A 22,812-nucleotide genomic window follows, 5' to 3' on the forward strand; every position below is an offset into this window, starting at 1 on the left:
ATATGGCTTTCACATTCGTTCTATTTCTCCTGATGCCTTCGACCCTGAAGATGCAATTAATGTGCTACTATTCTGTCCCAGGCTAGATTTTACAAGAGTAACATTACTGCTGTTGTTTCTTGGATTTACTGTAAAATCAGGAAATGATAATGAGAAATCATCTACTACTTTCCATTTTCTAAGTTAAAATAAAACACTCTAAGAACTTGTAATACATATTTGCTTACATTTTTAAATGATGGACCCTTTTAGCTCTATTGGTGTAAAGGTAAGTGGAAACAGTTTAAAATCTCCATGCCTTGTCCATGGATTTCTTTCATAAATTTTGTGTGCATGTTTTTTTAAATAGAAAAATATAAAAGTTCTTAGTTTCACGGATAGTTTGCCAAACAGACGTTGCTCAGAAGTAAACTTTTGTAACAGGATATGTATGTTAAAGACGTCTTGGAAGCAGGTTATTTCATTGGTTAAGGAAGGGTTATCCCTTTAATGTAATGGACAATACTGATTCACACACCAAGAGAATTAAACATTTATCAGTTTTATTTCTCTAAGGATTGTTACAAATCAGCCAGACAGTTGTTCCCCCAGGCCCAGGGTTAGCCCAGACGCCTTTTGTGATTCGATTAAGTTCATTCTCTAATGATGGCGTAATTACCGCAGTTTTGCCAGAGGAAAGGGGATTTCTCTTTTGGCTCCTCTATTTGTTTTCCACCGTGAACAATAAGAAGGCAAGAGCTAAAAATAGTGTTTAAAAGCACTATTTAGAAAGGCAGTCGGAGCGTCCCCTCTGACACGCCGGAATAGCGCCGGGCGCGGGCAATTGCGGCCGCGCTGCGCTCAGGTTGAGGGAAGGGAGGAGGCAGAGGAGGAAGAGGAGAAGAAGGAGGAGGAGGAGGAGGGAGGCTCCGGCAGCCGCGGGCAGCAGAGCTCCCCCGGGCGGCGCCTGGGCTTCTCTGCCCCCCTCTGCTCCTTCGCTGAGCGCTGCGGGAAAACACCCGACCTTGTTCATTCCTCAAAAATACCGGCGTCAGCAAACAACGTTTGGTATCGATATGAAAAAGGACTTTCTGTTTTTGTTTTGGGTTTGTTTTTTTTTTTTTTCCCTCCCCCTCTGCTTTTTTTTTTTTTCTTTTTTCTTTTTTTTTATTTTCCCTCTCAAGAGAAAGATAACAGGTTTTAAAGATTCGAAAACAGAAGCGATGCTGTAAACTGAGCATTAAAGAGGGCTGGAGCGCCTCCCCTGTGGAGACCGGGCAGAGACGAGTTGAGCTTGTTTAGCCCAGGGAAGAGATGGCTCCAGAGAGATCTTATAGCACCTTCAGTACCTAAAGAGGACTTAACAGGAGATCTGGAGTGGGACTTTATGCAAGGTCATGTAGTCATAATGCAAGGAGGAATAGATTCAAGCTGAAAAAGAGTAAGTTTAGATTGGATATTAGGGAAAATTCTTTGCTGTGGGGGTGGTGAGGCACTGGAACAGGTTGCCCAAAGAAGTTGTGAATGCCCCGTGCCTGAAAGCGTTCAAGGCAAGGCAGGATGGAGCTCTGAGCAACCTGATTTAGTGGAAGATGTCCCTGCCCATGGCAGGAGGGTTGGAAGAATCATAGAATCATCAGGTTTGGAAGAGACCTTCAAGCTCAGTCAGTCCAGCTGTCCACCCAGTCCTATCACTGTAACCCCTAAACCACATCATCCAGCACCAGATCCAGACATCTCTTGAACACCTGCAGAGCTGGGGACTCCACCACCTTCCTGGGCAACCTATTCCAATGCCTGACCACCCTAACAGTGAATATTTAATTTTAATCTCTCCTGTGTCATTTTATGGCCCTTTCCTCTGCAGTCATGGCAGAAGACATGAAGACTATCTTTAAGGTCCCTTCCAACTCTAAACCATTCTGTTTCTACATGTGAATAATTTAAATAGATCCATATTTCTTATTTTACACGCCCATTTTACATGCCCATTTATTATAATTTATTATAGTTAATTATTATAATTATTGTAATTAGTTATTATAATTTATTTTACACGCCCATTTTACTAACAGGTGGCCACAGCGAATGACCAGGAAGCTCTTGAACTCAAAGTTGTGTTCACACCACTGTAGTTCTCAAAAAAGGGTGTCAAGGTGTGAGCAGAAGAAAGTCTGCAACAGTTCAGATGCCTTACTAACAGTGACAGGTATCTGTATGACATGAGTTGCTTTTTTTGCTTTTTTTTAAAAGCGGTATATTTTTGAAAATTAGGACTATTAGAATTTGGCTAATTTGTCTCTGTTTTTAAGACCGTTGCTGCTAATGTAATGGGTGAAAAGTTAGTATTTTAACAATGGTAATCCTTGGCTTACTGGCATGTATTGAGTAACAAGGCGACTGAAAACCTGAAATAAAGGTGCAGGGATGGGGTTTTGTGTTTCAGACAGTACACAGAGCTTGTCTGCCACCATCCATATGTGTTGCTGCATCCCTGTGTGGTGATACTGTAAGAGGAAGCTGCAGTTGCTTTACTTCAGCACTTGACATTGAAAGAGCATTCCCTGAGCTGGATTTAAGAAACTGCTGTTTATTTCTTTAAATATTTGATTTTACTGGGTGCTTTTGTGGTTTATTTTATCTTTGTATTTCATGGGATTTTTATGAGTTCATTTTAATTAAAGAAGAGATCTGGCTTGTTTAGATGGTAGACTTTCAAAGTGTGATTTAAGTTTCTTCTGGTGTATTGCCAGCCAAAGCTGCAGGACAAAGGTAAGACTGAAGCCCTCTTGCCAAAACCTGAGGCAGCACACGATCCCATGCTGCTGGCCTTACGACAAGGAATTCTGCCATCTCTGTGCTGCAGGTGAAGCTTCTCTTTGGCCTTCTTAGTTATCTTGGGTAGTTTCATAAGGCACATCCTCTGTTTGGCATGGGGTGAAAGTGACCTGGGTGGCTCAGGGTAGGGAGAGGTGTATTGGCCTGAGAGTTTTGCATTTTTTTTTAATGTGTAACCTTTCTGGGTCTGGCATGAACCTGGAGTTTAGTGAGATCTGCTGGTGTTGGCTTCCACACCCTCTTAGTTGGTGTTCGTCTGTAGAGGCTGCATTTTGTCACACAAGGCTTCTTGCATTCAGCCTGATGCTTAAGTCACTTTTGGGTCTCAGACAGCTCAGGTCACTGGGCATGTTGTCAAGACACTTCTCTGTTGGGGAAGATGCTCTTCCATGGTGTCTGAGCACTTTGCTGTAATATGCATGTTTCCAGAGAAGGACAAGCTGGATGAGCTTGAAGAGGTGGAGGGGTTGAGGAGAGATCTGCCTGCAGCAGAGGAATGAATGGAACCTTCCTTGTCCCACAGCCTCTGCTTGTGCCTCAGCTGCAGATTCCCAGGCAGTGTTCCTGAACTGGAGAAGTCAAATGTTACATTTTATTTCTTCTCATCATCTCCACTTTTGCTGGTGCTGTTGATTTTTGACTGTATTGTGCATCACTGCCAGGGAGGTGGGGCAGCCCTGGTGAGGATTGACACAGCCTTTCCAGTTGGCTCCACAGCAGCGTATGACTGAGCCCCTGTGCAGGACTGGGATGAACCCAGCTGGCAGCTGCCAGATGGGCACTCGGAGGAACATCCACCCTTTTTGTTAGATGTGCTGCAAAGCTGTATACCTGTCCTTTAAATAGTCTTTCTCTTGCCTCATCTCCCTCCCCATTTACCCAGTTTATATCAAGACACTGTCTAGGAAAATACTTGGAGGTACATAGCTGTATTTGGGCTCTGTATGTCTGTGGCTTTTCTTCAGACTACCTGAAGGAGAGACTGCAAAATGATAGAAATAATTACTTGTAAAAGTTACTTGTTAATACCAATGAAGTCAGAATAAGACTTCTTTTAATATCATTTGTTTCTTCTTTCAATTATTAAGATGTTTAGGGATTGACAAAAATTTGCTTTTATATATACACGTAATGAAATGCAACAAACCACATTGCTTGTATGCTTCACAGCAGTTCTTTGTAGGTATAAAGTTTGCTGATTCAAGGGAGAAACTGCTGAGTGAGGTTAGGGTTAGGATATTTAAGTTTTATTATGCGTTTTTTATATTCATGCTACCACTAATTCTTCAATATTAATATCCTACATAAAGGGTTTTTTCTCTATCCTAAGACTGTTCCATCCTACTCTGCAGCAGAAATGAAAAGCAATATTATGCCACATTCTATTTTCCCATTAATATCACTGGTATAGGATGTTTTTCTTTTTTTTCCTTTTTTGTTTTTCCTTTCTGTTTCAAATTTCTTCTGAATCTTCAGATTTCTTTTCATCATTTCATGCCACCTCCTTCTACCAGGTATGCAGAATGAGTGCACAAAAAAAAGGGTGTGTGGAATTCATAAGCCCAACCCAGATATTTTCAGTTGTCCAGACTCTTCCAAGTTTAAAAATAAGTGGTTAAACTTGTTATGTGACACCATTCATATATGTTTAATTTAGCTGTCATTTGCCAAGACTATAAACGTGCCAGTTATTCATTCAGTCAAAGATTAAACTTTTAAGTCATTATTTGCTTTGAGAGAAGAAGCAGTAGTGAAATGAAATTTTCACTCTTCCTACCCTGTCTCTCTGGACCTAATCCTGTGGTCAAGGGTGTGTATGATAAAGCATAGCTTGCTTTTAACAACAGCATGGTCAGGATAATTTGAATAAAGTTGATGTATTAATAAGTCTTTAGATATTAACAGGGAAATGGGGCTGCATGCTTTGGTTAATGCCTGTATGAATGGCTTGAGTACACGGAAGTGTTTGATTCACTCAAGGCAGACTTTTTGCTGCTGATGTCAAGCATGTGTCAGGAGGCATCTGCTTCTGGGCATTCATTTGCTGCTTCATAATAAGCAGAAGGGATATGTGATTTTTGATATCACTGAGCATGGTTTTTGATACTTGCATGCCAGGCAAAACCTTCAGTGTACTCTGTTACTGTGCTTCTGGATGTAACAGATCTACTGCTTTGTCAAATCTAGTGCATCCTCTTGTGAGGATGTGATATTTACATTATAGCCAACAAATGACACCATCAGAATCACAGAATGAGCTAGGCTGGAAAAGACCTTAGAGATCATCAAGTCCAACCTAAGGCCTAACGCCATCTTATCAACTAAACCATGGCACTGAGTGCCACATCCAGTCATTTTTTAAACACATCCAGGGATGGTGACTCCACCATCTCCCTGGGCAGCCCATCCTAATGCCCAGCCATTGGAATGGGCTTCTCTTTCTGTGAAGAATTTTTTTCTAATGTGTAGCCTGAACTTCCCCTGGCACAGCTTAAGACCATGGTGCACAAATGCCTCAATGTCTGGGTGCATGAATGCTTCCATGTCTGTTTCTCTGGCTCTGAACATGGGTAATGATGATTCACAAGTGGTTACAATTGCTCATGTCTTCTATTATTGCATGGTAATATTTCTGTCCTATAATTTTGTCACCCCCTACTCAGGATGGGGAAAAAAACGTTTGGTCAAGCAGTTTCCGAAACACATTCATCTTTTGCTGGCTGATCTGTTCCCAGATGCTGTGAAATTGGATTTAGCTTGCTAGGAGGCCTGGGGCAACTGCAGTCTGAGCTGGAAATGTACTTGCTTTGAAGTCAGCATTTGGTGGCAACCTTTTGTAGAGAAACAAGGAGCGATCAACAGGATCTGCTTGTGCCTGTGTTAGTAGATGTCCGTAATAATTTCTTTATTCATATTGTCATAGAGGAAGTTGATAGAAGATAAAGCAATGCTGTACAGAAGCAGCTGAATCTAAACAGTGAATATAATTTGTATATTGTTTAATCCTACTTTTCATATATTACTGACTCAGAAGTAGAAATGATGGCATATAGCCTGATAACATTCTTTCTACGTCAGATATATATGCATGATATACATTTGGGTAAGGGGAGAACAACCTTTACATGCTGTATGTCATGAGAAGGTGTACAGCAGGCCTGTGCTTTTGTCAATTTTGATGTGCAGCAGATGTGGCTGTGGAAATGCTTTGTGTTCCTGGCAGGAGAGTACACCCTTCCTTCCCACACTGTTGTGAGTAGCCCATGCTAATTCAGCAGCATTTTTCCTGAAGTACAGGGGTCAGTTGAGCTTGCAGGAGTTGCACCACTGTTATTTCTTCAGGGCTAGAATTAGAACACAAGGGAGAAAAGCCCCTTCACTTTTGTTTTGGCAGATGTAACTCTGGGTTTCTCCTGTCTTGTTGCTTTGCTTGTTGCTTTGCAGTTTATGTTGGGCTCAGAAGAGATTTATGTGGAGGAGCATGGCTCTGTAAGCTGCATTTAGGATTTTCCTGTCTGGGAAGTCAAATAAGCAAGAGAGGGGATGCTAGGTCTGCTTGCTAGCAGTTGAGTGTTCTCATAATCTCTCTTTGGGAAGCAGAATGCCAACATATGTCAAGTGAGCAAGTGTTAGGCACTGGCTCAGGGAGTGCTCTCTCTATGCTGGTAATTTCATCAATTATCACTATGCCTCTGGCCTTCCTACTTCAGAGGAGGTGACCAGAGAAATTGTGGTGTGGCAGGTCTGACTTTATCTGGTGTCCTCAGATTTCCTTGACCTCTCTGACTCATTTTAGAATTGGAAATGGTAAAAAGGCAGGGTGGTAACACATTAAGATGCCTTGCTTGCTTTTTTAATTGATGTTTTTTTCCTTTCTCCCCTTTTAATTTTTGCAACGCCTTAGTTGTATTCTCCTGGTTTTCTGTAAGATGTAGTAAGAGCATTTAAGAGAACTGTGCCTTTGCAGAGCTAAAAGGCAGCTGCTTGGATGCCCAGGGCAGTACCATGTAGTTGCTCTCCACTTCCCGCAGCTTCTCTAGGTGCCATGCTGCTGATGCTCCAAGTTCTCTTGGTACCTGAATGCTGCATTCTCACTGGGAGAGACAGCAAGCGGGGCTGTCAGCACAGAGGTGAAGCTGAGCTCTGCTGAGGTTCTGGCAGAATGAAAACTTGGCTTTCTGCAACATCAGTGGCAAAAGTCCTACTGACTTAACTGAGTCCAGGATATCTTTGTTCTGGTTTTCATCAGTTGTGATGAGGAAACTCTGTAGTCTAGCACTTCCAAACTCGTGGTTTCATTCACTGTTGCCAGGTAGGGGCTTTGAGATGGAACAGACACCCTTATTTCAGCAAAGTCTGCTAACAGCTCGTGTGGCCATGCAGTGCTAAATATAAGATGAAGTTTATTTCATTATGCTCTTTGCCTGTATTTTTTTTTAATAATGGTTATTTTTTTCACTGGTTAATTTGGTTTCAGGTTAATTGACGAGAGAAAGAAAAGCTAATGTACTAGCTTTTCGTAAGTGTCTGGAAATTTGGTGGCTGGTAGGGAGAAGAGGCCTTGTAACCACTGAGGTAACACTGCAGGATAAGGTCCAGAGTTGAGACAGTCATTAAGTGCTCCAGCACTGAAAAGAGCTCGTGAGACTTGTCTCCCTTTCTGGTATGAAAAGCATTTCAGACAAGACAAGGGACCTGGAGGAAATTGGATGTCATTAATGCTGCTGTTTCTTTGTTTTTGACAAGGAGATGGAAGTCTCACGGTTAAAAGACCAGCTCTAAATAACCATTTTTTTGTTGCTTACATTTGAGGTATCTTTGCCTCTTGCCACTTCTAGTATAACTGTGGCAGTTCATGTTATAAGGTAGTCTAATATATCCTGTTTCTTCCTGTGTGGGTGTTGTAGGCGCTGCTGAGTGTGCAGCTGGCTCAGACATGTCTACAAAATCTTGCAATCACTGCTGTGATGCCCCATCAGTAGATACAGGGCAGCCTCAAGCATGTTTGCATGGAGTTATCTCTTGAGCAGCATTTAAAACTCCTCAGCAGCAGATGCCTTCAGTTTCTTGGTGATGTTTTCTCATGGATAACATGTAATGCCATTCCTGTGGATTGCAGACTGCTGACAGGAAAGTCTTGGTTTTACTCTGTTAAGTCCATAATGGTCCTGACTCCTGCCTGTTTCCTGTGTCCTGAGCCAGTGCCACACATCAGTAAAATGCCCACAATAATAATAATCCCTGATCTGAGTGTGTGTGATAAAGAGGGAGGGTATTTGGCTCCTTCCTCTCTCATTTGATACTGTCTGGGTGTGTTGACATGCCTGATTTATCAAGATTTTCTTTATAATGTGTTTGCACTGCATGAGGCCTATATAATTTTTGGTTTTGAGAGATTTAAAATCCATTAAGTAACGTGTATGTCTACAGGATACATTAAACAGAATTTTAAATGGAAACTAACTAAAAAAATTGGATTTGCTGGCATATAAAAATCATTAAAACGCTTCTTTTCTTACTTGATAAATCAGGATCACACTTCAAAGCCCTCCTGTTTGGTGTTGTAAGTGTATTTATGTGCTGACATCTGCAGTATTCTTCTTGGTCAGACTTTCTGATTTCTATATTAATGTTGGTCTCTCACCTCCATACTAGAATTGGAGTTTCTTACTTAAATATATGATTTGCTTTTAATAAACCAAAATACTTGGATTTTAGTTTAAACCGAGAAGTACTTGATTCCTGTGTCATTTTGAAAGAAGAGAATATCATAAAAAATGAAAGCAAAATTCTTGTGGCTCTAATAAGAAATTTAATTAAGCAAATTAGCACCAGAAAAATACACACGAAGTCAGCTGAAGCTGTGAGATTTCCTCATAAAAGCACATGTGACATCCAAGAAGTACAGGGTCTGACAACACAACAGTTTAGACTGTTGTGTCAAAGTTGTATATTTCTTTATCTCATTGACACTGCATTTGTGCCTCATTAACCTTCATTTAATATACTGCTGTATGTGATTCCATTCTGTGTGATGGAGTATGTATTAAGACCAAATTATAAATGCTAATTAAGATGATTAGGGAGGGTAAGGAATGTCCTGGCACCTCTGAATATTTTTCTCTGTGAGTGAATGTAAACAATATCTCACAAAAAATGCATTGTTAGATATTTTAGGGGATTTTTTTTTTAGCTCCAAAGAGAAGATTATCAGCCCTGTAGTTCAGGAGCTGGCTTCTTGTATGTCATGTAGTTTTCTACATTTAGAATTGACAGAATATCTGTAGATTTTAAAAAAGGGGTAAATTTATGTCTTTTGTCTTCTATATCAGGAAATCCAAAGTAAGTTGTCTTCTTGTTTATCTTCCAATATGTCAGCAGATGTGGACTTTTGAATGTATGGGTAACAGTGAGCACTGGACTTGGACACAGCTTTCCCTTCTTTGCCCCAGGAAATTTGATGTAAGGTCAGCCATGGTAAGATCATGGGTGCTTCTCCAAGGGCAAGTGAACTTGAGAGGAAGCACAGAGGTGCTTCCCCTTTTAGGAGAGTGCAGTGCAGCTGGAAGATAAATGGATTTTGGTTTTGTAGTCCTGCCTGCTGTGTTTTGTGCCTCTCCTGCCCAGATCCTTGTAGCTGAAGAAACTTAATAGGTTTCAGAAGCGGAGATACCTTCTAGCAGCCTGTAAAGACATTGGGGTAGTTGCTATTTTTTAATTTAATTCCTGCCTAGAAGTACATGTTTATAATGTTTTGAGAAGCCTTTTGGGTCCAAGGGGTGCTTTGGAACTGGGCCAGGATGCCTCTACTCTGGTCAGAGCCTTTAACTTTTGTCTGTGTCCTTTTCTTTGGTACATCAAGGTTTTCTGACATATCTGTGATCTTGTCACCATTTGCAGACAGTTGAGTGGTTGGCAGGTAAGTGGAATAGCATAGGTGTAATTCTGAAAATTCTCCCTTAATGACCATTGCCTGCCTGTTTTTGTAGGATCTCTTTGTGTCAGGGTGAATAGATGAAATGAGCTTCAGTGGTGTATTCCTCGAGCATTGTCACTGGATGAGGAATTATGATCTGTCAGCCCACAGTAACAGTTTTTAGTGTTCACCACACATGTACCTATTTAAACAGGCAATCATGCAGGTAATCATTATTCCCCATCTACACTTCAGATGGACACTGTTTTAAGGCTGCTTGTAGTTGAAAAAAGTATTAGTACAAATAATATTCTGTAGTTAGTAGTTTTCCACTGAATTGCTCACTGGCTTCTAAGCATATTATAAAACTTAGGTATTAGTCAGCACAGTAGATCACATGAGAATTTCATTAACCATATATATTGTTTTTCCTTGATTATTTCAAAACTATTGCATCTTCCGTGAGAATAAGGCAAGCACTTTACAGCAAGGAACACTAATCTATGGTCTTCAGGCCTCTAGAGAGTGATTCTCAGTAAGTGGTAATGAGGTTAAAAGTCTGTAGGTACAAAAAACAGAGTGCAATCTGGGAGCAATTGCAATATTTGCTCAACAATATAGTGCAAATGCACCTTGAATTTGCAAGTTAGTTGACAGTGGAAGTCACTACAGGAGAGTTTATAAATCAGTGTTGCTAAGCAGTAAACTTTTATTGAAGGTGATTGTTGATAAGAGATTAAGAAAGGACTTTCAGGACCACCCTGAAATCTGAACAACATCTATCATTTCAGGGATAACATGCAGTACAAGTGTTTCTGAAATAGCTTCAGGCTTGAGAAACCATACCTTTAGCCTTTTGACCCCTCTAGAAACAAATCATCTGCTTATTGCTGACATAATTCACTGTTAATAAACATGATAAAGACTATTGTGTGTTAGTAAAGTTGCTTATTAGTGTTCTAATAGTTGCCTATTAGAACTGGCAAGGTACCTTTCCAGACCTAGAGAGCTCATCATGGAGTTGTGGATCCTCACAAAACCACAGCTGACAGGCAGCAGAGTTGAGCATCTGAAGGATGTCCATTTGCCCACAACAAGCAGAAGGCCAGCAGTGCTTCCAGCCTGCTTGGAAATACTGTGTTTTCCACAGGTGAGCATGGTTAATAAGAGTCCAGTTAACCAGCATGAAACTGGCTATAACCACATGAATAATGCTGAAAAATCTCATTAGTTGTCTTGCCAGATATTTTAACCTTATGTTTTTCACGCTTCAGCCATAGTATTTGCCCTCTGCAGAAAATTCAGTGCACAAGTGGATTGTCTGCATGGTTGTAGCCTGCTGTCTGCTCAGCTGAGCATCTTTAATGGCTCAGTGATGATTTGAGAGCACAGAGAACAGAACAGAGTGCCCTGGTAACAGGGCTTGGGCATTTTACAGTGTAAGCATCAGTATTTTGGTTTTCTCTCTTAATTACATTTGGGATATTAGCGTGGATGGCTTTGGCATTTTGTTTGTTTGGTTTGGTTTTTTGACTAACCAATGCCATTATGCTTACATATCAATAACATAAAAATAGAGTTACCTTTTCCCACTGAAGCATACCATAAAAAGCAGCCTGATTTAGTCACAGATGAAGGAAATGGATGATATTTCAGCTGAGAACATGCAATGTGATGTTTTCCTTAAGTGTTTTCTTTATTTTAATAATATTGTTGCTTGCAGTGGAATGAGACGAATAGCTCAATACTTGATAAGTGGGCAAAAAACATTGTGACTTTGTGGATAATGAAGGAAGAAGTAAAAAGTGCTGGTAAGGATAAGATTGGATGGCTGTTCATTGAATGCTTTGCACTGCTGCATTACTGTTTTCTCTGAAAGGCAGTTTAATAGCAATCTTTTGATTTTGGTCAGCGTGAAACTGGCAGCAAGTTTTGGATGATGTAGTGATGGTTAAACATATTTGAGTCCTAAAGCCTAAATGTTTATTGCCTGTATTAATGTTTTGGTTCATCTGCACCTTCTCTTCTGGCAAATGTCGTTGTAAAAAGAGCAAGGCTTCACCATCCCTTCCTAGAGTGCTGTTTTTCTACTTCACTTTTCCAGACCACATTTTTTTGAAGGTGAAGCTTCTTACCTGTCCTCCAGCATGAAGTGTTGGTGGTATTTTGTTTGGATCACATATCCCAAGCTAAAGAGTTAAAACTATTTGTGTATCTCTGACTGAGATATGTGATATCGCTGTATTCTGATTGGAGAATTTTACCTTTCCAAAATAGAACTTACCTGTGCTTTCTTGCCTTTAACCACCAGAGACTTCTGTTTTTCTTCAGCATGTGATTTAGCAGATTAGGTAAATAATTAAATAAGGTTAACTGCTCTCCCATTTAATTCCTCTTTACTGATGTGCAACCCAGTGGAGTTGTACAGCGTGGCACCAGCTCGTAGTGTGGTCTTTGCCACACACTGAACGTGTGGGTGGTATCTCAAAAGTCCTATGATACAGCTATTAGTGATACAGACCTTACAGTACTTATTCAGGCAGTGTTTTCATTAACTGCAGCAGGCATGTACCCAGATCTGGGGATTTGGCTGCTTTTTAAAAGATTTTCTTTGGGGCTTGTCTTCTATTTTGTTTTGGGAACTGATACAGGTAGATCTATTAGGCTCCCTGGCATGGCTGTGGTTACTCAGTGTAAAAGCTTTTGTTAGGCTCCGGTGTTATTCCTTGATCAGTTAAAGCCCGCCCTGTGTACAGGTCGATGCACTACAGGAGGTCACGTTCGATTTTTTCTTGCTTCTTCTGGCCCTAAAAATGACTCTCTTGTGAAATTGCTATGTCAACTGGTCTGTACCAGATCTTGAGGGAACGCCTCAGTGACTGGAAGGAGAATTAGGCTTTTGTTGGAAGAAAGTACGCTATGATTATTAATCAAAATCGTGGGTGATGTATAAAAAACACTATTATTTGAGGATACCAGCCACAGGCTAACAAATCATTTAGCCTTCCAGTCAGAGGATGAGCCCTCAGTAGTTCAGCTACAGTGAGTCTGAGTCCTGGGGTAGAAGCCTGTTTTCTAAGGCAGCCAAGCAATGTTTCACAAGGACCAGAGTGGCTAAGTCTTTGCTGTGTGCTGGAACACATTTCAGCCTCTCAGGAAATGGGTCATATATGGGCAGATGCCTCTGGTAGCAAATTTTATAACAGTTATTCACTGGCACGTGCAAGACCAGGAAACTGCAGCTCAACATTTTAAATGATTGATTGGTTAAGTTGGTGAAAAGTTTGAAATCACAGAGATAGTATTAGGAACTACTTCCATTAAACTGTATCATCTCACCTTGGCTTCTGTTTATTTTGCTTTAACTTCACCCTTGGGCAACCATGATTGTATACTTCCATCCCTGCTTCCTCTTCTACAGATGTGCTCATTCTGTTTGCTTCTGGTCTTTATTGCTTTTTCTTTTCTTCTGGCATAGAAACTTTATTTTTAAAATACATAAAGCTGTAGGGTTTCTCATCAGTAGAATCAAATGGAAGATCAAAAATATAATTAAATAACTTTCATTTCTTTGCCAGAAACAAATTATTTTTTCTTGTCTATTTTGGGTGACTTTATCATGCCCGCAAGGAAATAATTCTCATTGTGTGAAAATTTTCATTTCTATCGTGTGATCCTGGCTTAAAAATGGAATGGTTTTTTACAAGTAATATGAAATTCCAATGAATGTTTGAAAAGAGAAAAGCATAAAATAATTACATACTATAGTAGCCAGGGAATTCAGAGTAAAAACTGCTAAAACAAAGCAGCAACTTCTTTTAAAAAGTTCAGTAGAGAACCCCAATTGTTGCCTGAGCCATATCCACTGGTAATCTAGTTCATTCCATCTTAGAGTCTGCTGAAGATTTCAGCTCTTTAGAAAGTGTAATAGTTCTGTAATTAATTTTACCAAAATATTGTAAAATAATATTACTACAATAGTAATGCATTATAGACCTGTAACCTGTATGAGACATTTAAAAGTTTACATTACCTGTGTTGCATGTCATTATAATTAATTGGTATTTTTAGCCTGCGATAGATAAAGTAAACTTGAGAATGTTCTTTGATATTTTCGTTTTGTTTTTAATTTAATTGGTTAATTTAAATGTTATGGATGGCAAAATGGAATGGAGTTCTAGTTTATGCTGTAAGGCCATCTGGATGAATTTGTGCCTCTATAGTAGTTACGGACATTATCATGCTCTCCTGGTGTCTGTTCTCAGTCTCTCTGAGATTTGTTTAACTTTTGGTTTCCATTTTCAGAAATCTTGAGGTGCGTTTATCTTGCTGCTGATCTGTTTGTATTTCCTTTACATTTGTGTTGTGTATGTTACAGTTTTTCTGAGCTGCTGCATCAGAAACTGAAAGGATTTTACTTAACAAAGAGGAAACTTAGCATGCTGTTTATTCTGATAAAGTAGTTGTCCCTTTCCTAGCCAGTGATGTGGATTTTCTTTGCTTTGCCATAAGTAACAAACAAAGAATGAAAAGGAAATGTTTTTTAAAGATATCTTCTTCACAAGTTAGATCACTGAGCATGAATGACTTCCACCCTGCTGTGTCTTGGTGGTTTGGAGTATGAGGTGTGTGCCTCAGGCCTGGGCTTCTGACTTTGCTGTGCAAGTTGCCCGGGGAAAGGAAGCAAGTGAACATACATCCACAGATTTCCCCTCAAAAGACTGTAGGAGTCCAATCACCTGAAAATCAAGAATGTTTATTCCCATGTTTCCTGGTTTTCACACAAGGGACGCTGTGTGTCTATTTTCTCATCACTTAGCACTCACATGTTGGTTTGTTTCTCCTAATTATGAGATGGGGTACACATCACTGTCACAGAAAAACCCTTTGCACCTGTTTGAGCCTTTTGACCAGGCTGCAAGTTGACTTGACCAGACTGTGATAGTTGGCCATTACATAAAAAATGAATGTTTCCCATAGCTCTGCTATAATAAGGGATGGTTGAATTTTTGTTTTATTTTGGACTGGATTTTTATTGGTTTTGTTGTTGGGTGGGGTTTTTAAGGTTTCTTGGTGTTTTGGTTTTTTTCTCTTTTTATTTATATTCTTAATTTTTTCCCCCTGCAGTTTGTGTGTGTTTGTGCTTTTTTTGGTGTTCTTGTTTAAAATGAATGGTTAGAGAGAGACTTTCCATGGAAAGGACCAGATTCTACAAACTGGTGAATTATGGAGCACTTGCCAAAGTCCTGCTGACATGCATGGAATAAAATCTATTCTGTACCTGTTAAGTTGCCTTTGTTTTACAGGGCAGAGAGGATTTTTTTTATTGGGAATGGTGGAAATGGGTAGAATTTCACTGTTTCACTTTCAGTTTTTTCTTTTTGCCTCTGTGTGTGTGTGTGTGCGTGTGTGTGTGCGTGTTAGACCTTATCTGAAGAATGGCAATCTCTGCATAGCTTTGCCCTGGGCGTGGAAGTCCCGGGACCTCTGCTGCTCAAAAGAGAGATCACGTTTTTCTCTAATGGGATTGTAAAGTCCAGGTTGCATCCTATTGGTTGGTAGTTATATATTAATAAATTGTAGGTCCAAAGGGCTTGTGTTACCTTGTCTTGAAGTGAAACTTCTTTTCATTTCTCTTGTGTTTCTTCTGTGCTGAACTACAGAAACACTGATTATATTAGTCTGTGGTAGCTGCAACCATAACAGGTCAGTTTCCTTGTTTTTCCTTTTCCATCTTGAGAAACCTGGTGCTTTTACTGAGAACTGTGCTGGTAGGTGATTTATGTGTTCTGCCTAGCTGTTTCATGACTATATGCATTTTTTTTCTCATTTACAGTTGAGATTAAATAGTTCAAGCCTCAGTAAAAGCCACTGTATGTTTGTGTATTAAAATCAGCTGCTTATTTTCACTGTCTCTGTCTCAAGGACTGGATGGAAGCATTCATGTATCCATGAGTTAAACCTGGTCATAAATCTGAAGTGTTCCCACTTGTAACTTCTCCTGCAGTCTAGGAGCAGGTACAGGGTCTTAAGAGGTATCTCAGTAGTGAGCACAGTGAAAGATGTTTGTGGAGAGAAGATGGCTGTTGAACTAAATTTAGGTTGAATTTATCTCACACTGAAGAATGGTATGCAACTTTTTTGTAGTATGTTGTGGTTATAGCATGGAAAGTACTCTTTCTTCCCATGCTTAAAACAGGCTTTTAAATCACTCACTTTCTTTGTGCATTATTTTAGTGGGGTAAAAATAAGGCTTTTATTACGAAGTGCATTTGTATTGTCCTCTATAACCATTGTTGCTCTGACAGAGAAAGATGAATTCACATTCAATAGTATTAACAGGCTTCTAGGCAGCTTCTGAGTGCAGTTGCTGGAGCTTGTCAGAAAAAGCAGCTGCTCATGTTAGATCTGAGGTAGAGCTAGATTTGTGGATTTCAGTCTGTGATTCATGGAGCTACATTCTACTACAGAGATGTTGCAGAAAGTTGGTTAGAAAATGCAAATCTGTGCAACATATCACTCCACAAATGTGAACTGCAGAGGGATCTGCTTCCACTGAAATAGTTTGAGGTCTGTCATTTGGAAAATGTTGAAAACCAGGAATTTCAGGCAGTCACAGTGAGAATATGTAAGTCACTATTGTGGAAAAGTTCATATGAGGTCACCTGAAATGTTGCTAGGTTAGGGAGACTGCAGTGGGAATGTTTTCCCTTTTCCTTTCTCTGATCTCCCTGAAGGAAACAGACCTGCCCTGTCCTTTCTGTGCAAAAGAAAAGGAGGATTGTAGTATCTAAAAGGCCCTGTCTGCATGCCAAAAAGAATATGCATTGTTAGATGTTATATGGAGTTAAAGTGAACATCTCTGGTCAGTGTATGGCTGATGCTTTTGTTGGTGTGATGCCTGATTTACTGACACACTGTGCACACTGCTACCCTCTCACTCACGGCCTCAAGCGGTTTTATACAAGGTCTGTAACTGCAGAATTGTCTGAGAAGTACTTAAAAGTTTTTAAAAATATATTAAAAAGATAAAACTCACACTCTCATTAAGGTGTCTGACCTTATTTGTCTGTTCCTGTAGAAAACCTCATGCAAGTTTATGTTATCGCCATGGAACAGATGCCTTGTGTAGCATAATCTCAATTTACTTCCAGCTCCTTCACTATCTTCAAAACTCAGTCCTTTTTCACTTCTTCCCTGAAGTTTCAAGTGTCTACAGCTTCAGCTAATTTCAGTTTCATGATTATTTTATTACCATTGCTTTATTTCTTCTACCTTTTTTCACTGTGAGATCTGGAATTTGTGAAGTAAATCATAATTGCAACTAGTTCTGCCAGGCTCAGAACACATGCCTGCTTCTTTTCTTTCTACCCTCTTTAGTACTTTGTCAGATGCAATGTGTTGGAATTAGCTACCACATTATAGAACAAGCATGATTATAAGGCTGTGTTGCCATGAATCTGTATGCATGCAAAACTCCCATGTCTCTCACCGCCTGCTTACAAATAACAACTGTAGCTAAATGTAAAGGGATCTGAGGAGAAGATGAATCCCAATTTCTTTATTCTTCTTCAATAGACAAATTAATTAAGAGTTTGGTTCATGGAGAGTTAATGCTCTGAACTTATCATCACCTCAATGGGGAGGAGCGGAGGAGCCGCAAGTTAGTGACTGATGACTTCATGCCTCACTCAGTGTATATAGGATAAAAACTGAATGTTCAAGGAAATTTATGAAAAAGACATTTCTCTATATTAGTAAATAAGGCAGTACCTCTCCCTGCATGTCTGTAGAGAATACTATTTGTTACTGCACACAGGGAAGGAAAGGCAGTATCCTCATAACTGCTGATTTAACACTGCCTTGCTGAGGTCTCACTGAAATGAGCATTTTCAAGGAAGTATAAAGAACTTTTGCAAGTTGAGACATGTCACAGAGATTATTGGTCAAATGCAAATACTGATTACAAAGTATGGAGGGTTTGGACTGCCTATGAATACTTTTTTATTTTGGTTGGTTGGTTTGGTTTGGATATTTTTGTTAATGTGATAAAGCTATTACTTTTTTCTTCTGCCAGGAGTTTACAGTGATAATCCAAATCTGTTTAGCCTTTTTATCTGTGAGAATAGATGTTATCTCTTATTAAAGAAGAGTTTGATTTGGTATTTAAGTTCAGGTTTGGTTTTTGTTTTTGGGGTTTTGTTGTTGTTTTTTTTTGTTTGGTTGGGTTTTTTTTGGTTTGTTTTTTTTTTTCCCCCCTAAACATAGTTTTGTCCTTGGCTGAATTGACCACTAAGCTTTTCCTGCTTTTAAGGGTTAGAGTGCTTTTTCTGTACTCTTCCTTTCTGGGACCTGAGTTCATGTTGTTTGCAGGGTGAAAATAGTGTTAAGAATCATAATCTCTTCCTGCACCCTAAAAACAGGCAGATTAAGAACATGCAGGCAGTAGGCCTCCACAATGATTTCTGAGTAGATGTTTTACTGCTTTTTCCATCTGTTACGCTAAAATCTGACTTAAACTAAGCGTAAATCTAGTCAGAAGAGGTCACTGGAGTATTAATCATCAGAGTTAATCCTCTTAGACATGTGTTTGGTATGAGGCCAGCTATTCAGAAGTTTAACAGCACACATATGTTGCTTATCTGTCTGGCAGCTTGCCAAAGAAATAAACTTCAAGTTTGTGGTGGGTTTATATCTCTGTGAAGCATGCTGCTTGTTTGGTGCAAGCTGATGCAGCTTTTCTGTATATCACACATGGTGCATAGCCTGCTACTGAAGAATGAGTTCCTTTCAGGGTGCTTTTCAAAAAGCTGTAGTGTTGGTGTTGCATGGTAAGAAGTGATATCATTCACAGTTGACCTTTTCATGATGCTTCCCTATGAAGTACGATGAGCCAGGTTTAATACTACTAATTTAGAGCAGAGGAAGAGACAATGTTTCAAGTAGAGTAATACTGTGGAACCCAAATATAGCTGAATGAAACCTCACCCTGCTTCCACTGCTGCCATTCTGACTTGGAGGAAACATTCATGTACGTAAATACAACTCTTTCTTGAGTCAGGTCTGGACTGGACCCAGCATTTCTGTTTCTCCCTTCATAGGAGTATGCTTCATACTCAACAGAAAAACGATTATATCATATCCTAATTATGGAACTGATTCATCCCCTGGGGCATGGAAAGCAAACAGTAGGAGTGCATCATTAAAAAATTAGCGTATTTTTAGAGAGGAGGAAAAATAAAAGTGCAACTCCACTGAAAAGGTTAATGATGAAGAAAAAAATTACTTGCATTAAAGGAACTTTTTAAAACAGTCTGAGATTATAGCCAAAAGAACATATATTTCTTAGTAACATGTTTAGATTTTCTTGGAAGAAATCATTAATTTTCTTCTTACCTTTCTTTCTCAAGGAAAAGAATGAAAGCTCGGGCTCCCCCTCCACCAAATCAACCTTCTGCAGCAAGTAGAATTCACAGTGAGCCCAAGACACCTGCAGAGACAGCTGTAATTTCTGATCAGAACCTTGTGAGCGTGAAGGAGAACATGATAAACAGACTGGTGGACTTCACAGTCGTTTTACCCAGTGGGGTGGAGCAGAAGTGCACAATGCAAGGAAGGTAAGGCTTTGATTAGCTCCCACTTTTTGAAGCCTTTTGTTCTCCATGGGATGCTTGGTGATGCTGTCCTTCTGAGTTTATGGGGCTTCCCTGTCATGCTTTTTTCTGCATTTTTAAGCAGCTGTTGCAGCAGAGTCCTGATAGCCAAGTATAAAAGGACCCTCTCTTCTGGGGCAGAAAGGATTTAGCAGCTATTGTGTCACTGTTTTCCCCATGGATTACTACATGTATGGATCTATCCCTTTCATGTAGTGTCACTGTGCTTAGGTTGTATCACATCTCATAATCCAGAGTGGGCTTGCTGCAGTGGAAGTAGGTGCTGCTGGCAAACAGTCCTGCCAGTATGAGTGCCTGGAGGCATGCCAGGAAGCAGGCTCGGAAGATGGATGATTCATTGCATTCAGAGATCCCGCCTTCACAATTACAGTGCAGTTGTGTAGACAGCAAAGCATCTGCTCATATTTAGGAAGCTTTTTATATATAAAAGTGTATTTTTTTCCCATGGAAAGAGACAGGGATTTTCTGTGTTATTTACTGGGTACAAGCAAGAGCAAATTGTATTGGAAAGGTAATTTTGAGATAATTCTCTTCACTGTGGGAGCTCTTCTTTATCCTCATTCTTTCTGTATAAACTGTTTTGAAAGAGGGAGACATTGCTTTAGGAAATAATATGGAGAAGTTTCAAAAATATAAACAATACTATGATGAAACCATAGCAAGCAATGTTGTGGTCAGGAGTAGTCAAGAAACTGTAGGAAGTGTAACCCCACATTCAAAAGTTATGTGGGTGTAGGCACACAGTTTGTGGTAACTGAGAATGGGACTGTGGGAGCCTCATCCCCAGTGGGTACAGCTGTGCAGGACAGGTGAGGAGCATTGAAGGCAGTGGGATATGGAGTGCCCAGCTGCACTGACCTGTCACCAAAGGGTGCAGAGGGCACACAGGTGTAAGGACTATAAGATGAAGGGTATAAAAGGTTGGACTGAAGAGCAGTAAGGAGTAGATGCTTGAAGCTTTCTGAAGTGATGTTTTTCTGTGTGGGCTGATGCTTTCTGATGTGTGGTGATACTCTGTGTGTTGTGGCTGTCTCAACTGTGGTGTGTAAGTGCCTGTTGATAAATCAGATTCTGTGTTTATTTTACAATTAATGTTTTTGGTAGTTAGTCTATGTTCTAGCAGAACTACTTTCTGGTTTCATATGCTAGTCTGCATTGACTGTTTCCCTCATAGTGCATTTTGATGGTTGAGGAGGATGTGTGAACTGCTGTTTGGTGTCTGGGACTTCTTTCTTCCCCTTACTTTTCTTGTAGAAACTAACATTCACTTACCCTCTCTTGGGAGATGAGTGCTACTTGTGGGTGTCCACCCCAAAGCCAGAGTGATGTTAAAGGTTTGAAAGGAAAGCAGTACTTACCAGAGCTCTCAGATAAGATTTGTAGTGATAGAGTTTTTATAGGGAGATTTGGACTTAATCAGAGAAAGAAGAGAGCAGGTCTGGTAAGTGGAACAGAACATGAAACTCACTGGCCATTGGAGCTCAAAGGAAGGTGATGTTTCGTTAGCAAATGTGAACCACCTCGGAGCTGACAAGAGGTTAATATTCATGCAGCGTTTTGTCTTCAGACATAGATAATTGCCATAAGGTTAGAAACTCTTTTTTTTCCCTTCAAAGCAAGCAGTCCAAGAGCACTGTAAGAGTGGTCTTTTAATATGATGTTTTGAAGAACATACAGGAGCAAAGAACAAGTAGAAAGTACAATAAATATTCTGTGCCTCACACAAGTGTTTATCATTATGTATCACATACACTGAGACTGAGTGTTTTGCTTATTAGTCTTTAGTCTGTGGACAAAAACCCGAAAGAAATGGCAAATATGGAACTTCACGCGTTTCTGTGAGATTATTTATATCATCTGCATTAAACATTCTAAACAACCAAAACGTTCTTTTTGTTTGTGAAGGTGCTCATTTCTCTCCAGGGTCTACATGACAGGTATAGACCTCTGATTTAGCTGGCAATTAAATTCCTGCTTGTGTTAATGTGCTGATCTGCACATCACTGGTGCTAACCTAGGCAGTGCCTGTTCCTTCCTCAGTGCTACCTTGAAGAGTTGGAGTGGAAAAGTTAGTGACACTGATAGTCAGCTGTGGGAAGTGGAAGATGATAGAAATTGAGAAAGGGGAATTAATCATCTTAACAAGCTATGAAATGGGAAAATAATATTCTGTAGTAAACCCTATATTACAGTGGCATCAGTCTATGAACAGCCCTCATATGTGCTGCTGTTCTTTCTAATTAGTGCAAGATGCATTTTTCTGTATGTTAGCCCTGGTTTTGCTTTTAGGTATGTGGAATAGCGAAAAACAATCCTGTCAAGATTGTCTGAAACTTTTAGGGGGTGAACTGTCCTAAATCTCCAGGTTTGGGGGAAAGTCCAGGTTTTTTCAACTTTTTGCATTGTTTCAATATTGGAATCTAAACAGCTATGAGATACAGTGATACTCAGGGGTAAACATTAAATGATCAAGTTACTGAATTTTAAGAAATGGGTTTTTTTGCTTGTTTTGGGTTTGTTTTTTTTTTAGTTTGTGGCAAGTGTAAGAACCAGTACAGGTAATGAATTATTTTCTCTGCTCACTCTTTTTATATGTGATGATATCATGGAAGGACATTTCAGAAAAATATGCTGGTTTTTATACTGCTATAAATCTTCATTGTTTTTGTTGCCATCATTAAAACTGTATTCTGCAAAATCTCTTTTTGGCTACCCTGGGGAAATAGCTTTTCTGTTTCAAAAAAATTTGCAAATCTTTGCCCTGGGCATATTCATAATGAAAAATGATTCTGTAATTTCAGGGAAGCAGTTCACTGAACAATGAAGTACACTAGATTATATATGAAAATATAAATACTGTAGATAATTAGTATCACTTAAGATTATTATAAGTGAACTAAAAGTAAAAATTATGTCTTTGACTTTGTTCATTGTATGTAGGCAAAGCAATGTATTGTAATTAAACTTTGTTCTCTATGTAAAAAGTTACTGCAAATACCAGCAAGAGGGCAGAAAGTTCTCATTAAGTTTTGTTGAAGACACTTTAAGGAAAAAAGTTTGTACTACTTAAAGATATTTTATTTGAATCTGGAACCTTGAAATTGTTTTATTTATAAAAGTTAACTCAATCTGACAGTCCCTGTAATAGTTTATTTCCATCTTGTAGCTCACAATTTGTTTGAGAATTTGAAAATATATAGTGCAGATTTTAGTACAAAGCTGAGTCATTAGGGAGTGTGTGCAGTGATAGAATAGTATAAACACTTTTCTGTTTGAAAGAATTGATCCCTGGGAGCTCTGCTGTAAACATGTAGAAGTATTCATGAAAAGCTGCTAGCCTATTTCCCCTTGAAAGGAGGGAAACACTATTCTGTTTGTACTTGTGTATGAGCACCAACTGATGTG

The 22,812-nt window shown here is 39.5% G+C and overlaps 1 protein-coding gene across 6 annotated transcripts in view; it reads left to right on the forward strand.

The window, feature by feature from the left end:
- COBL (cordon-bleu WH2 repeat protein) overlaps positions 1–22,812 on the forward strand; it is a 157,467-nt gene that overhangs the window by 23,185 nt on the left and 111,470 nt on the right. For 5 of the 6 annotated variants that reach the window (XM_041411752.1, XM_041411758.1, XM_041411759.1 and 2 more), the window contains exons 1-2: positions 10,766–10,883; positions 19,144–19,350. In XM_041411752.1, coding sequence (XP_041267686.1) covers positions 10,810–10,883; positions 19,144–19,350 — 281 coding nt within the window. In that variant the 5' untranslated portion in view covers positions 10,766–10,809. Of the gene's footprint in view, positions 1–10,765; positions 10,884–19,143; positions 19,351–22,812 lie in introns of those variants that run through there. The other variant, XM_041411753.1, reaches the window with a different exon arrangement.

Source organism: Onychostruthus taczanowskii, unplaced genomic scaffold (genome assembly GCF_017590055.1).
Source record: "Onychostruthus taczanowskii isolate IOZ18803 unplaced genomic scaffold, ASM1759005v1 scaffold37, whole genome shotgun sequence".
Classification (NCBI taxonomy): Eukaryota; Metazoa; Chordata; class Aves; order Passeriformes; family Passeridae; genus Onychostruthus; species Onychostruthus taczanowskii.